Below are 17,315 nucleotides of genomic sequence, written 5' to 3'. Positions count from 1 at the left end.
TCCTTTGACTAGAGTCAGCGAACGCTTTCCATTGTTCTTAAGATTGTGAAGCAAATAATTTCATAATATTAAAATTTCTATATATATCATACATAATTACTCTCATCGCTTACCCATGATAAAGGTTGTTGACAAGCTAATGGGAGAAAGTATGTGTCAGATTGCTGATACCATTTATTTTTAGAGACAGTGTAAAGAAGAGCATGGGAGCTTTCAAGCTATATGGTTACGGCGACGGCAGAAAACCGTGCTGTCTTGCAGCCATCCATTGCCACTGAACCGGATGGCTGTCGCGCCAAAGCGGTGTGACAGTGGTACATGTAGTAAAACACAAGCTTCAATTTTGCATTGTTTTTTGTCAAAAAACCCACCAGTCAGTGCAAATTAGATCAGCTGTTGCACTGTTTTATTATAAATTTTACAATCTTAGTTATCCAGTGTCTTAGTTGTTTATGTTGATAGTGACATTGTAAACAAATTCATCTTGACCTGCGTTCAGAAACCGTGTAATGTGAAATAAACATAGAAATGGCTCAAGATCGTTCTGTTTTTAACCGGACAACAGAAACCATATAGTGTGAATGGAGCGTTAAGGCAATCTTCATTTTTTCATGGTGATGGGGCTAGTGAAACGCTCCATATTTTAAAAACATATTGCATGTTAGTAGACCCTCAATATAACAATTGATCTACATATAATAATTGATCTACATTTCCACGTTACACTCAGAATTCATTCCGAGACAAAAAAAAATTACTATGACAAATGTATTTAACTGATAGGCAATCAAGATAATCCAAATTAATTGATCAACTAACTCCAAATATAAACTAGAAACTATCCCAACTCTACATAGATTAGGCCTCTAATACATACATTGCTGAGTTAAATACTGTACACTATGATAAAAGAAATTTTACATTTAAAAAACATTTTGTAGGTTTTCGTAATACTTTCATTCAACATATTATTGACTATGGTTTCTTACTTGCGAGCAAGTTTCTGGCGTTCCTCAGGGGTGTAGTCGATGGCTCCTATAGTCCCATTGGCAGGCGTAGGCATGAAAGCTATGAGAGCCAACAAAGCTGTCCGTATGGACCATGATGGTTGCCAAGTCTCTGGGTGATGACCCGAGATACTCAGGCATATCTTCTTTTGAACCTCAAACCTTCCGTTAGGCTGGAAGCAAAGTTAAATTTATGATACTGTTGTTATTTATAATGTTGATGGTATCGTTGACTATTGGATAGGCTTACTAAAGTAGACATTCCATCTATATGGACCAACTATTGCCAATTTGTTGTTAAAAAGAACATAGTTATGTGAGCCAGTCATAGAATGCGCTAGTGTCTAAAATCCTTTATTCTACCATATTTTTTGTTGCTCACATAGTTGATAGATCATAAAAGAGTTGCTATAGCTCATCCATACATTCCTACATTATAACAAGAATATATTAGATTTTAGGGAAAAAACAAAAATAACAAACTGCATGAAGCAACTGACTGGAAGGTAACTGCATGCTATGAAACAAGCATACTGTAACAGAGATAAGGCCAGGGGATTTCCTTCTAAAGGATGACAGCTTGTTAGTTGAAGAAGTCAACTCATAATTAAGTTAGTTTGATTTGGTAAAATATTCTGTGTATTTGATATAAATTGGTAATTTAGATCAACACAATCTATCAGTGGCTCGTATCAACTACGACAATTTTGATTAAAAAAAGGCAATAACTTTATATGGGGTGGAATTTCTAGTTGTATAAATGTCAATGGATGATATTCAATGAAAAAGCAATAGTTACTTTATGAACAAAATCAATATGGCAGTCTTGTTGAAAAATATTATTATTTAGGCTATCATATTTGACTGTGGGTGGTAGTATTGACCATTGGATACTAAAGTAGATATCCTATCTATATGGACCAGCTGTCGCCAATTTTTAAATTAAAAATAACATAGTTTTGTGAGCCAGTCACAAATTGTGTCTAAAATTCTATTTTCTATCATATTTGTTATTGCTGACCAAGTCGATGGGCCATAACAGTTGCTATAGCTCACAATAAGTCATTCCATTAGTTTGACTTGGTTAAAAAAGTCCATGTATTCAACAGAAATTAGTGTTTTAGATCAGCGCAATCAGTAGGTGGCTCACATCAACTACGACGATTTTGATAAAAATACCCCCGCCGCAGCAAACCTACCGACTAAGCGAATTTCCATTTTTCTTAATTTATTTTCAATTCAGTCTATTTAGGCTAAATAACATTAGGTTTCAAATCAAATCATTTATTGAGCCAGAATTAACAATGTATACAAGTTGTATTGGCTAAGTCAAAATAAAAGTTGAATACAGTTTAACGAGTACCTAGGTTTGCTGCCCCAAGGAAACTAATAAAGTGTGGTTTTTGGTCAAATATTAATTGCTTTGTATAAAATAAAAAAATTGCCAATTTTGATCAAAATACATTCATAAACTAGCAAACTACAACATTTTACAATATTCTCCATAAGAATAACATGGGAATTTTTATTTTACAATTTTTTGAATTTTCTCCGTTACCAATAAGTTAACCGCAAAAACACTTTGAAAGTTGTTTGCTTTTTTAAGCTCCTTAAAAAGGTCTAGAGAGGGACAAAAATGAGAAAAAACTGTTTTCACCCCCCTTAAAATCCAGTTCCCATGGTTCGATCATGCTGGTTCGCAAATTCATTCAAGTTTATCCCGCCTTACACCTTTGAACCAAATTTTTTTCAAAGTTGGACAAAAATTACTTGAGTTTTTACGTTCATGGACACATATATAATCCTATATTTTGTATATACATATATAAATTTCAACGAATAGCGTGTTTGGCCTCTAGGGACATCAAAATGATAAAGTAAATCGGTCCTGGGTTTAAGTCTTACCGTGCCACCTACGGTAATAGCTTACTTCCCTATAGGGAAATTTGCTAAAACTAGCGATAACTTTAACATGGGGATTCAATGTCTATTTGTATTTGTATTAATAGTCAAGGGTGGTAGTATTGACTGTGTAAAAATTAACCGCCTATTAATTAGGCCTATCCTTCTTTGGGGTAGTTAAACTCCAATAGAAAAGATCTTTACTATTCACATCAAGCATAGGTACTATTGCTGTTTAGGAAGCAGTCAATTAATTCTAAAATATGAAAAAGATATTTAAACGAACAATGAAACATATGCAATAAATTAGACCATAATAGGCACTCCCTTTTTAAAAAGAACAGAGACTAATTTTTACTTTAGCAAAAATTAGACTTTTGAGGTATACTTTTCGTTGGCTTGGAAACTTCCATAGTGCGTTAGTTGTCGGAGGAATCATACATTGTTACACGCTTAAACACTAATGACTACCTTAATCTTATCAAATTTACCTTTGATTGATAAAAATACCCCCGCCGCACAAACCTGCAGATTAAGCGAATTTCCATTTACCTGGCTGGATTTCTACTAAAATATTACCCGAAAATTGACAGATTTTTTTTCTATTTAAATAACATGAATTTTAATGAGTACCGGAACCGAGGTTTGTTGCTACAGGGAAGGTATTGAGGTGTGTTTTTGATTGAAATGTTGATAGCTTAGTATGAAATAAACGAAATTGCCAAATTTGATTTGAATATGTTCATAAACAAGCAAACTACAACAGTTATTAATTCTCCAAAAGAATAACATGGGTTTTTTTATTTTAAAGTTTTTTTTTAATTACCTCCATAACCATTAGGCATACAACAACGCTTCAATATAAAAATTTTTATATTTTTTTAAGCTCTACAAATTGGTCTGGAAAGAAATTGCAAAATTTTATGATTTTAGAGTCAAAAATGAGTAAACCCAATTTTTACCCCATAAAACCCCCCATAAATCCCCGTTCCCATGGACTGATCATGCTGGTTCGCGAACTCGTTCAATCATTTTGGCTCGAGTTATTGCCCTAACGGACACATATACATATGAATTTGAACGGAGGGTGTTTTTGGCCTCTGGGGACCTCAAAATGAAAAAGTAAATCGGTCCCGGGCAGTGGCGGCGATAAGAGCCCGCAGGCCCCCTCCCTGCAAGTTTGTTCGCCGGGCCCCCCTATCTCAATAATCTTTAAAAACATGTTCAAAGTATTACCGCCTAAAGTTGCATTTTTTGCAATAAACTTCACAAGGCGTCTCCTGAGGCCCCGAGGCATCATCATCGTCTTCCATGATCGCGGTGAAATCGTGAATACTTCCCGTAGTCATGGAAGAAACATTATCATAGTCTACTGACATTGCAAATGTAACCAAACCTATGACATCATCAGATAGCAACATCATCGTCTCCCGCGTTCATGGCCCAATCTAATATCACGGCCTAATATCTCCCGCAACCTGTCGGTGGTGACAGGGAATTCAATTTCGTGAGCGTGATCCTCGCAGATATAAAAGCTTTTACTTTTAATTGGGCATTATTGTATTGAGTACTGAGAAAATCGGCTCGAGCTCGATTTTCTGACTTTGTGTTTCACCTCTCAAGCTTGTAGGCCCTGCTTGGCTCGAAAATCGACATTATGTTATAAAAATTAACCGTTTTCAAAGCAAACCGATTTTAAACCGATCTGATTTAACCTGGGGCCCATAAAGTAGCATTTTTTTACCTGATTCAAAGTAAACAAATCTAAAGTGCGAAGTAAACCAGTCTAAAGGGCATCCTCCTAATAGTAAAAAATGAAATGAAATGAAAATCCTTCTTTAGCATTGTTAATGATAGATAGTATGAGTGATTAGTTTTTACAAAATAAAAGAGATGAAAAACAATTGATGGTTTATTAACATGGTTGAGAACAAAACTGATAAAAAGTAAACAAAAAAGTAAATAGATCATAACAATTAATAACATATGATTTCATCCTCAAATGGCAGGCAGTTGATAGTATACATAGTACTTCTAACATACTCCCCCCCAAATTGCAACAGGGAACTGGGCAATTTTATTCTCTGACAGGAAGAGAGCACAATTTTGCTGTTGGTCTTTTGAGTATTCCAGTAGCTGTCTTCAGTGTTACCACGCGAATGAGATTGTCAAGCCCAGGATGAACTTCTATGACCTTAGCTAAAGGCCATTTTGATGGAGGATATTGTTCGTCAATAATAAGGACTACTGATCCTACTTTAAGTTGTGTGTTTGGAAATCTCCATTTATAAATTGTCTGCAGTTGCTGAAGATATTCCCTTGACCATCTTTAGTTAGAAGATCTCTTAGTTTGGTACTTGTCGTTGTTGAAGCCGTGAATAGACGTTTTAGTTCTGCATCAGCACCGATAAATGTAGTACCACAATCACTGGACAGAGTGGAAGAAATTCCACGGCGAGCTGTGAATCTCTTATATGCTGCAATGAATGCTTCTGCAGAGTAATCGGTGACTAATTCGAGGTGGAGTGCAGATGTTGACGAGCAGATGAATACTACAATATATCCCTTGTATGTTTTTGCTGCTTTACCTCGCCAAGTCTTGATAACGAATGGACCTGCGTAGTCCACACCAGAGTGGAGAAATGGTCGTGAAGGGGTGACTCGAGATGTAGGAAGCTGTCCCATAAGTTGCTGAGCTCGTTCAGCTCTGTATCGAGCACAAGTGACACACCGTAGTAGTTCTTTCTTAATAGCTGGGCGACCACCGAGAATCCAAAAACGTTGTCTAATGGTTGATAATGTAATGCTTGTACTACCGTGTAGTGTACGAAGGTGGGAATCAGATATTATTAATTTTGAAAGATTAGAATCTTTTGGGAGGAGAAGTGGGTGTTTTGAGTCATACTCAAGAGTGGATTGGTTGAGTCTACCTCCAACTCTGATAAGTTTATTTTGATCAAGAAACGGAGTGAAATTGCGGAGTTTACTCAACTTATTGATTGGTTTCTGATTAGTGAGTTGTTTTAGATCTTCATTGAAGGCTTCTAGCTGAACAATACCTGTCCAAAGTAGTAAAGAATCATTTAATTCTTTGGGTGTCAGATAGGGAGTGTGTTCTATACTGTTAATTTTCTTGAGACGATTGATAAATCTTCGACACCATGCTGTGATCCGAAGTAGCTTATTGAGATCAGAGTAGCGAGAAAGTAAGTCAGGTTCTGATTTAGATTGGGATAAATATAGTGATGTAAAATACCCGGGTATTTAAAACTCAGGGTAAATACCCTGGGTATTTACCCGGGTAAATACCCAAAATCCATAAATACCCGGGTATTTTGGGTATTTATGAAATCGATTGAAATTAATTTATATTCACCCCTAAATATGTTATTGTTATCATTACATGAAAAATTAGGATAGTCACACCTTTTACAGTAACTTGAAGCTTTACTAGTACCTTTTATTTAATAATTTAGCACTTTAAAAAAAATAAAACAAAGTTTTTAAATAAGAATGGGGTTTTGTTTTTTATCAAGGCAACACCTCATCAGAGAAATAGTGAACTTCACCTACTTCTACTGTTATTAAATTATGATAGTTAAAAAAATTGATCGTATAAATGGCTTGGAAGGCTAGACAGACCTAAGGCAGAATGGCGGAATACTAAAAGTAATTACAATTTTCTGTGTTACCGCTTGGTTGGAAAAAATAATATATTTGGAATATTTGGATAAACCTACTAAAAAAATTTATCTCCTGTTTTTGGTCTAACTTAATATAGTTTTGAAAGATTTATTGTGCTATAGATTTAAATGTTTTGTACCTATCACAAGTTTATGAAATTAGTTTTTTTTTATTTTGATACCATTGATATCAACAAAAGATCTAGAACAAAAATATTATTAAATCCTGCCATCCTACAGATTGAATTTTAAGTATTTTCTTAAGTTGTTTACACGCCTAGGCCACTACTTGGTTAAATTTTCATGTATTTATAAATAATAATTATTACTTCGCAAATTATTTTTTTTCACTTTCAATAAAATAAATTCATCTATCCATCATAGAAATTAAAAAATCATAAGTAGTCAGGACCAGTGCAACCATGCGACCAGGGTATTTATGCCGATTATGCTTAATGCTCAGACCTGGGTATTTATGGCGATTGTACCCAGAAGTAAAATGCTAGTAGTGACCATATGAAATTTTGTTTAACACATTTTATCATCATTTTACTATCCTTACAGGGTGATAGTTGCAAAAAAACATCTCAATCTTCTCTAACTTTAATAAAAATTATAAATACCCACTTTTTGGGTATTTACCCGGGCCTGGGGTAAATTCCCGGGTAAATACCCAATTTATATTTACCTACCCACTGGGTATTTACCCGGCCCACATCACTAGATAAATATGTTGATTTCTGACTGCGCTGCTCAGAGTGGCTTCCTCTGCAAGTTCGTCGGAACTCATGGGCCAATTTACAGAATCTTCCGCGAGCCACGAGGGTCCTGACCACCACAACTTGTGGTCCACGAGAGCTTTAGGAGATAACCCACGTGAAGCGCAATCGGCTGGATTCTCTTTGCCAGGAACATACCTCCAACGAGCTAATGGCTCTGTTTCCTGTATAATGCTAACTCGATTACAAACAAAGTCTTTCCACTTGGATGGGTGGTTCTGAATCCAAGTAAGAGTTACACGAGAATCTGTCCACAACCACAATGGAGCAGATTTGATATCTAGAATTTCTCTAACATATTTTGCAAGACGCACCAACATTAATGCTGCTGTAAGCTCTAGTCTGGGGATACTCATTTTCTTAAGAGATGCAACTCTGGTTTTAGCACAAACAATGTTTACAAAAATACCTGACTCAGACCTTACTTTAATATACACAACAGCAGCCATTGCAGACTGCGATGCATCTGAAAACCCGTGAAGTTCCACACAGCAGGAAGATGATTTGGTGAGACCTAAAAATCTTGGAATTGATATAATAGACAAGTCTTTTAGTTGAGCTTCAAGATTTTGCCAGTGTGCCAACAGGTAGGGAGGAAGAAAATCATCCCAGTTTAACTTAATCAACCATAGTTGCTGCAAAAATATTTTAGCTTGAATTATTACAGGAGCGATAAATCCTAAGGGATCAAATAGTTTTGCAATATGAGATAGAACACTTCGCTTAGTTATCGGAACTGGAGTTTGGAAATCAATCTGGAACTGAAAATCGTCACTTGCTGGTTTCCAAGTTAATCCTAGGGTTCTTACAGCTGTTGATTCTTTGATTGAAATTGAAGCTTCTTTTACATACCGTTCGGGAGATATTGAAGTTAGTGTTGAAAGGTTGTTGCTTATCCACTTTTGTAATGGAAAACATCCTTCCATGCAAAGTTTATCGACTTGTGTTATGACCTCTTGACATTCGTCAATAGTGTCAGCACCCCCAAATATGTCATCAACATATCTTCCTTTTGAAAGAACAGATGCCCCTAAAGGATATTGATTCCCATGGTCGATTACAAGTTGATTCATTGTTCTCAATGCTAGAAAGGGAGCACATGATAAACCATAAGTTACGGTTTTCAACTGATATGTACAAAGTTGTTCATTGTCGTACCATAAGATTCTTTGTAAGTCCCAGTCATCTGGATGAACCATAATCTGCCGATACATTTTTTCAATGTCTCCAGAGAAGACGTACTTGAATTGTCTGAACCAAATTAAGACATCAGATAAATTAGTTTGCAACTTTTCCCCAGTATGAAGGATATCGTTTAGAGATTTACCCGTAGAAGAACGCTGTGATCCATTGAAAACCACCCTTAGTTTTGTGGTTGAACTGGTATCCCGAAGGACGCCATGATGAGGTAAGTAAAATGTTGGAGTATTTACTACAGAATCACTTCCTACTTTTGACATATGATCAAGTGATTCATATTCTGAGATGAAGTTAGAATACAGTTTGTGATAGTTAGGATCAGTAACAAAACGTTTTTTCATTGAGTTCAATACATTGAGAGCAGATGTTCGAGAATTCCCTAGATTTTCAGCAGACTCTTTTAGAGGAAGTTTAACAACATACCTTCCAGTTTCAGTCCTAGAGTGCGTTGATTGAAAGTGTTCTTCACACGTTTGATTTTCAGGAGATAAAACCTGAACTGGATCTTTAGCAAAATCCTCCTGTTCCCAAAACTTCTGAAGTAAATCATCTACTTTGTTCTCCAGTAGGCAATGATACATTGATGATTTATTGTCATTGATGAAAAGTCCACACGGCCCAGATAACACCCAACCAAAGATGGTTGATTGAGCGATAGGAGATAGAGGCGGACCCTTGATAAGTCCAGGAAGAATGATACTTCCATAAACATCAGCTCCAAGTATCAAATCTACAGATCCAGGGGTCATGAAATCTTGATCAGCTAGTTGAAGCTCCTTGATATGATGCCAGTTAGATTTACCTGGTGTCATAGTAGGTAAGTTAGCCGTGAGTTTTGGCAGAATATGTGCTGTTAACGGACAGATGACTTTGTCGTTAGATGTACTCCCAATGTTAATGGACACTAATCCACGAGTAGTTGATGATTGATTTCCTCCGATACCGATAAGAGAGAGTGATGATGAGGAGCGTTCAATATGAAGAGTCTGCACTAGATGCTCGCTGATAAAGGAAATTTCGGAGCCTTGGTCTATTAGAGCTCTACATACAATGTTGTTACCTTTCGGGCTGATTACTCTAACTTGAGCAGTAGCTAAAAGAACTGTGTGTCGATTTACAGTGGGAAGAGAGTGATTTGAGGAAACTTGTGGTGTGTTTGATGATTTTCTTTCCGTATTTAGTGGATTTGGTGTTTGATAAGTGGATTTGATTTGACTAGATGTATCAAAAGGTTTACTGACAGCGTCATGAATCAATGTATGGTGGCGATTACCACATTTCACACATGATTTTTGAGATCGGCATTCTTTGAGCAAGTGAGGACCAAGACAGTTGAAACATAACCTTTTACTTGATAAGAAGTCCTTACGTTGAACAGGTGTTTTAGCGAGAAACTCTTTGCAATATACTATGTAATGAGCATGACTACAAAGTTTACACATACCTTTTTCTTTAGATTCTGCTACCAAAGCTGCATTTATCTTAGGATTGTGCTGAGGTTTACCTTGATGTTTTGATTGATTCACCATTCCATTCGAGTGAGACACTTCCCTGGCTTCGATGTTTTCCAAAGCCCGTACACGTCCCTCGATGAAGGTCTGTAGGTCTTGCAGCGATGATGGTTCTGTCGATACGCCTTGGTGAAGCTCCCATGCCTCGTGTGTATCAGGATCTAGACGATGAACAGTCAGATATACTAAGATGTGATCCCATTGATCGGTCGGCGAGCCAAGAGATTTAAGTGAGCCCAAACTCTCATTTACAGTTGAGATCAGATGATTAAGACCTTTGGCAGATTTTTGTTTTAAAGGTTGGATATTGAAAATGTCATCTAGATGTTTTTTAATCAAGACCCATTTGTTTTCAAATCTAGCTACTAGTTTTTCCCAAGCTGGAATAAAGTTTTCCTCAGTGATTTGAAAACTAGATATCAACTGAGCAGCCTCGCCTACCAAGCTATTTTTGAGGTAATGTAATCTTGTTACATCAGTTAAATCAGGATTAGAAATTACTAAAGAATCGAAAAGATCGCTAAACGGTTTCCAGGATTGATAATCTCCTGCAAACTGTGGCAAAGATATTTGAGGCAATTTTGGTCTGAGAATAGAGTTGGATTTACTACTTTCTGTAATACTTGCATTTTGGAGAGATGACGTTGAGACTAAGTCAAGGAGGTCCAGCATTTCCGATTTGTTGATGACGTAAGCTTCTTTTCCGCGGCTGTAGTGGTCTTCATTTAGATAGTCGAGATTTTCTAGCAATTCGGTCTTTGACTCACAGATCCTTTCGTGATCTTTGTCAAACTTTTTCCAGTCTGCTTCCAAAACTTCAAGTCTTGTTTGTCTTGACCTTGAGCCTTAGTTATAGTAGATGTATCTTTGTTTTTGAAAAAGGCTGAAGCATTTTCCAGGTGTTGTAATCTTGATTTTTGGAGTTTTATTTTTGATTCCAGTGATGCCATAATGATAATGAATTTTCAAATTTTGGTAGACATAAAATAAATTTTGATGAATAAAATTTCAGTGATATAGATACAAGTGTTTTGATATGTTGCTGTTCCGGCTCGATTTAGGACCAATAATGTTAATGATAGATAGTATGAGTGATTAGTTTTTACAAAATAAAAGAGATGAAAAACAATTGATGGTTTATTAACATGGTTGAGAACAAAACTGATAAAAAGTAAACAAAAAAGTAAATAGATCATAACAATTAATAACATATGATTTCATCCTCAAATGGCAGGCAGTTGATAGTATACATAGTACTTCTAACAAGCATCAATGAGAGAATGGAATTATTAGCTGGTGCCGCTGGAGCCCTAGCCACCTAGGATAATTTGCGAATTTGATCGTAAACAAATTTCAAGTTCATTTAGTTGAATCAGCATAGAGGGCCCTCTCTGGTGTGACCCGCCGGGGGCTAGGAGGATTCTAGGCTGGAGGCATATTATAAATACGGCCCTATTATAGCGCCTTCACACAGTCCACGAGGATAGTCGATGCAACGTGCATGGCTGTTGATAATTCTTTTATAGGTTGGTAGAGAATTTATATTGATTGGTCAAGTAATAGTGTCAGTTTAGCTGTTGTAAACTACTTGTCCTAGTGCTCTTGCTGGTTTGAACAAATTTTCGTTATAAAAAATCATATGGTAATTCTCTGATAGTGATAGGGGACCCGTGTGGCTGAGCCTGTCACACAATTGCGGGCCCGTGTCCCGGTAAAATTTACCGAAAATCCCGGTCAAGGCTCACGGGCTCCCCTAGCTCATGGGCCCCCCTGCACCGCGGGCCCTGCGGGCTCGCTATCGCCGCCACTGGTCCCGGGTCTAGGTCTACTCCCTAGGCCTAGGTCCCTATATGGGAAATTCGCTAAAAGTAATTTGGTACGGTAACTTAACGTTGAGTATATATTAGGCCCTACATACTCAGTGTTGTCTTCAGCCATTGACCTTTGTAAACTCAACCTAGTTCAACTTCTAACAGTAAAACTAAGAGTACCGTAGTAGAGAGTACCGTAAGCAGGATGATGTTTGGAGGTTTCATAGGATATTCAGTTGGAAGAAGTATCCTTCCATGATACAAGCCACCTTCAAACTCAGTTCCTGAAGGTCCCTGAACTGTGAAGTGCCACTCAAACAAGTTATCATCTACTGGGTGTGCGCAGTATTCTTCAGTGGGATCCTTCAGTTCAAATGCTTCTCGCATAAGTCTTTTAACAGCTAAAATCACATATTTAGGTATTAGCACGAATTTTTTTAAAGGAATTAAACTCTAATTGTAGGCCTAATGCGTTTGCCAGGATTTAATTACTACAGTATTATCAAAATCAATACATTTACCAGAATATAGTAGGCCTATTAGTATTTAAATCATTTAAGACGACTATTGAAACTTAACACCCTAGTCACAGCAAACTTGCAGACCCATTGTATTCCTACACTAGGTATAGTATCATAATCTACAATATTTACAGTGGTGAGGCACCTGGTCATCAACAAAATTTTCCAATGAACGATTACCGTAAAAAAAATGCAAATGAACAATGAATATTATTTAAAACAAAAACAACATTGGGTGAAAATTAAAAATAACCTGTTTCAAAGCAAGAAATTTAAGCAAAATTCTACAAAAACTAGTCCTAAAAATTGTATGTAGATTTGATGCGTCCAACAAATCGAGTCCATGGGGCTACTAACAAAATCCTACTGTGTTTTAACCCTCCGAGTCGAGTGGCCTCAGGTAGTTACCATAGTGGCCAAGCCAAATTGCCATTTTTGCAGACATTTTCTTTTAGCAAATTTCCCTATAAGGAAGTAGCTATTACTATTACTGTAGCCATAGGTACCGTACCGTAGGTCATGGTAAGACCTAGGCCCAGGACCAATTTACTTTTTTTGATGTCCCCATAAGACCAAAAACACAATTCGTTCAAATTTATATATATCCATGGTGTTTCAGTAAAGCGTAGCGGGCTATGCAGATTCAGATTCTACATGCTAAAGTACCTAAGTCGAAAATGTTGAATAACTTTTTTTCGATTTCGGCTTAGTTTAGCCATAATCCGCCATTTTGTATTTTTTTTATAATTAATAACTCAAAAAAACCCTAGGAGATATTTTTAGCAAAATTCCCATATAGGGAATAAGCTAGTATTACCGTAGGTCTCATGGTAAGACCTGGACCCGGCACCAATTCTCTTTTTTGTTATGAGGTACCCAGAGGCCAAAAACACCATCCCTTGCATGATAGCTCATAAAAAATATTTATTCTTTTATTTCAAAAATTGCGGCCATTTTCCAAAATGGCAGCAAACTTGAAAAGTGGAAAACTGTGTTTTATGGTCTTTTTGGAATTTAGATGCAATTTCAAGACTTATTTAGGCCTACTATTCACATTTTTGCTCTAAACTTACTCCTTTAGATGCCACATGATGTTAAATGTACACCGGAAGTCATTTTTTAATAGGCTGTGTAGGTAACTCCTAAACGAGTGGGTTTAAGGACAAAAAGTCAGGAATAAAAAAGTTTTTAAATTGCATGTTCTCCACAAACATGGTGTGGCCATCAATAAGAGGCTTGTGATTATCGACTATATTCTCATTCTGACAAGAGTATTTTTGTTGTGTTTCTTTATACAAGTGTGTTTTAGGCCTATGTGCTTAAGTTAAGTAGGCTATACTATATTATTAATTTTTTGGCATACCCGTACTTTAATACTTTTCTTTGAAATGGCGACCATACAAAGGTGGTACCGGTAGGTATTTTCAGCCAAGTATGAATGGAGATGAGTGTGGGATGAGTGGCGCGATCTTGTAGTCTTGTTAGTCAGGGCATAAAATAACATGTTAACTGGGCGACACTTGTGCTGACACAGTGCTGAGATTTTGTCGCCCAGTGACTATGGGTGGTGCCGGAATATTTTTTTAGTGATTCACATTTTAGATGTAGCCTATCGGAATTTTAAAAAAAATAGCATTATGTAAATATTCTAGAGTATTGAGCTTTGATTTTGGCCCAAGAGGTTGTGAAGGCAGCCTTGGCCTTATTACAACGTCTAGAACACATATTTAAGTGAGTTTATATGGACCATTTATAAGCAAATATAATTGACCTTCTAAAAAGGTCGCCTCTGACCTCTTGAGACTAGACAGACATAGAATTAAATTAACTGTTGAACTGATAACTGGTCATGGAAGATTCAGGAAACATTTACAACGGATGGGCTAATATGATGGCGAACCGATCTGTAGGTACTGTGATAAGTCAGAAGAGACAGCTGATCACTTACTCTTTGATTGTAACGAGCTCTCTGACGCTAGATTGATAACTCTTGGAAATATGGCTAGAGGTACCTTCCTGAGGATGAACTAATTGGGAAGCTACAGGCATTCATTGGGCGCCTTAACTTGTAGGTCAACAAGAAAGCAATTGTCTGGGGGTGCGCAATAATTCGATTTAGGATGAAGTGGTTTAAGGTCTCGACCTGCCCCTGTTAGATAAGATATAATTGAATAATTCATAAAAGATACATAGAAATGTGTGATTTTCACTTTAATCAATGCAAAAATTTGGGGGGGGGGAAACCCTCAGACCATCCTTTTTTATTTCAGACCCCCCGGTAAGTCCGGCGCCACTTTCACCCAGTGGAAATCATTTAAAATATTCTCTGTTGTTAGTGACTAAGGCTGACATATTCCTTAGACATAGGACTAGCTGTTAATTAAGAGCCCATACAGCTAATGGCAACTAAGGGATCACACTCATAGTGGAATCCGAACCACATTTTGGCAAATATTTGATATATCTACAATGCGATATCATGTAATTTTTAGATGTGTACTTACAGTATTTTTCACGCTGAATCTAAAAATGCAATAAGTTATTGTCGGAGGGATTCATAAGTGGCCGTAAAACGAAGGTTAAAATTACGAATCTAAGGTTCTTTGAGCTATACTGATGGTAATATGGCGTGGTCTGGACGGATCCGTATGTGGACTGTGGACTGAGTGAGGAGGAAAGCAAACAGCTGTTCATACTCGATTTAATGTGGAATTAAATCAATTTGTTTTGAAACCAAATAGGCCTAATCAGTTCTTATTTAGGCATGTGAGGAAGGTAGGTAGGTCGGGTTTCATGCGGATTTGTGACTGTATTAAGTGTTTTGAAGTGAGGTTAGATTAGGAAGGTAAAGGTTAGGTTATAATGAACCGACTCATTAATTTATGCAACTTCCAGACTGTTTTTGCACAATTGAAATAGTGGGTGAAACACAATGAAATGACAATATCAAAAATGTGTGCACTATAGCCTATAGGAAGGACTAAGTTTAAGTTAGTTTGAATTGATAAGGCAACTTGTTTTTTGAACGCTGAAAATTTTCTTGAGTTGAACCCTACGTTTCATTTATCAGGTTTCACTCCACCAATAACTTAATGTTAGGCTTATTAAATTATATTTCTGCTATTAAATAATATGTTTGGCCTAGTAGGCAGTAAAGGCTGCACTTTACTTGACGTCCTACACTCATTCGAATGAAAATATTGATCGATATATCGATTAATCGATTGCTTCATTGCGATATATCGTTTGGTTAGTTAGGTAAGGTTAACCTAACCTAACTAACCAAACGATATATCGAATGAAAATATCGAATCGAAAAAACAATCGAATGAGTGTAGGACGTCAAGTAAAGTGCAGCCGGCAGTAAAAATTGCCTATTTAGTAAATATTGACTTTTTTCACATACACCCCTCCTTCTATAGACCACTATTATTTTCTCACCCTTCATCCCTTGATCATTAAAAGAGACAAAGCCTGCAGAACAGCTCTAGGCTCATAGACTATGTTTTACTCTGAAATTAGGCCTTGCAATCATTTTTTACAGAAATTAAGTTTATAACTTAACTTACCAGGGCTTTTTGTGTTGTATTTCCCTTCAAAGTCCATTTTAATACCCTAATTTCAATATGATCAGCCAATGAGTACACTGCCTTCAGTTATTCTTAAATTTTCGAATCAGCCTACAAAGGTAAGACAAATATTTAGGCCTAAGTTACATTCAAATCGAAATCATTCAATGACTAACAAGCGATTTGATTTGACATTTTAATATTTATTTTAATTTTACTCTTTCCTTTCACTGACTCAGCCTTTAAGCTCCAGCTGTCATACAAAACAAAATATCAAGTTAAGTTTTTTCAATGTTTCTCTAGCTAGACTGCAATTGATTGCAGCATGCACTTAAAAGTTAAATATACCATTGATTAAAGATACCGCTATTCGATGTAAATGGTTAATCCTACCAAAGATCAAAACTTTGCGTAGCATATGTAATCTTTGATCCTACTTATTCATTCTAAGTATTGATTATAATATACGTGCTGTTTAACATGGTGGGCCACGGAACAGGAACAGTCACCTCCAGGCCAGGCAAAACAAGGGAGGGAAATGGAACAAAAGAAAGAATCAAACTGTCATGGTGAAAAATCTGTTAAGATCTGCGATCGTCCCCAGCAGATAACAAAGTGTCTAAGTATGATACTCCGGCAAAAACCTATTCTATCTGTGTGTTTAAAACCAAAACCAGTTGTACGTAATTCACGTGTTGATGACTCAAACTAACGTTATCTGACGAAGCTAGCAAACAAGAGTAAACCCCATAATTGGCGTTTGCGAAAGAAATTATGGCCTGAAAACAGTTTGTAAACAAAGTCAACTCTTTGTGTCTAGAATTAAACTCTCCGAGTACCACAAACGACATCCTGGAGAGTTTCCTTGGAGTTAAAGGAATAAACAAAATTGACTGTACGGAGCTGAACACTATATTCAAGTCATACAAATCGTATAAAGTGGGTGTTCCTGTGAGCTGTGCTGACACATTGCTGAAACCAGATTTTTGGCCAAACAGTTGCCTCTTGAGAAGGTTGAAGTAATATAGTTTTGGAAAAAGACCAAATTGATAGTTGTAGATCTTCCAGTGCGGAAGCCATGTTGACGAGGCGAGATCAGGGGCTTAAATTCAAAATCGAGGCCATCAAATACTAAGCTCTGAAACCCCTTAGCTACAGCATTTCAAATAATGACCGGCCGGTAATTTTCTGGTTTTGAATGGTTGCCAGATTTGAAAAAAGACTCAATAAAGCCAGATTTTAAGGATTGAGGAAATATTCCATTAGAAAAGAAAATGTTGAAGAAGATATCGATATGAGGAGAAATAATAGTGCTGCAAGACTTCAGTCTTG

At 36.7% G+C, this 17,315-nt stretch overlaps 1 protein-coding gene across 1 annotated transcript in view; it reads right to left on the bottom strand.

Moving 5' to 3' along the window:
- LOC128990545 (ubiquitin-conjugating enzyme E2 J1-like) overlaps positions 1 to 16,195 on the bottom strand; it is a 31,189-nt gene extending 14,994 nt beyond the window's left edge. The window contains exons 1-3 of the mRNA XM_054412954.1: positions 15,984 to 16,195; positions 12,089 to 12,294; positions 990 to 1,180 (exon numbers count right to left, since the gene is read on the bottom strand). Coding sequence (XP_054268929.1) covers positions 990 to 1,180; positions 12,089 to 12,294; positions 15,984 to 16,020 — 434 coding nt within the window. The 5' untranslated portion in view covers positions 16,021 to 16,195. The remainder of the gene's footprint in view (positions 1 to 989; positions 1,181 to 12,088; positions 12,295 to 15,983) is intronic.
- Between the last annotated feature and the right edge of the window lie 1,120 nt (positions 16,196 to 17,315).

The sequence above is a fragment of the Macrosteles quadrilineatus genome, unplaced genomic scaffold (assembly GCF_028750875.1).
Source record: "Macrosteles quadrilineatus isolate MER2022 unplaced genomic scaffold, UCM_ALF_1.0 Scaffold_3__2_contigs__length_128488019, whole genome shotgun sequence".
NCBI lineage: Eukaryota > Metazoa > Arthropoda > Insecta > Hemiptera > Cicadellidae > Macrosteles > Macrosteles quadrilineatus.
The sequence above is the reverse complement of the archived record's forward strand: the minus strand, read 5'-3'. Positions and strand labels throughout refer to the sequence as shown.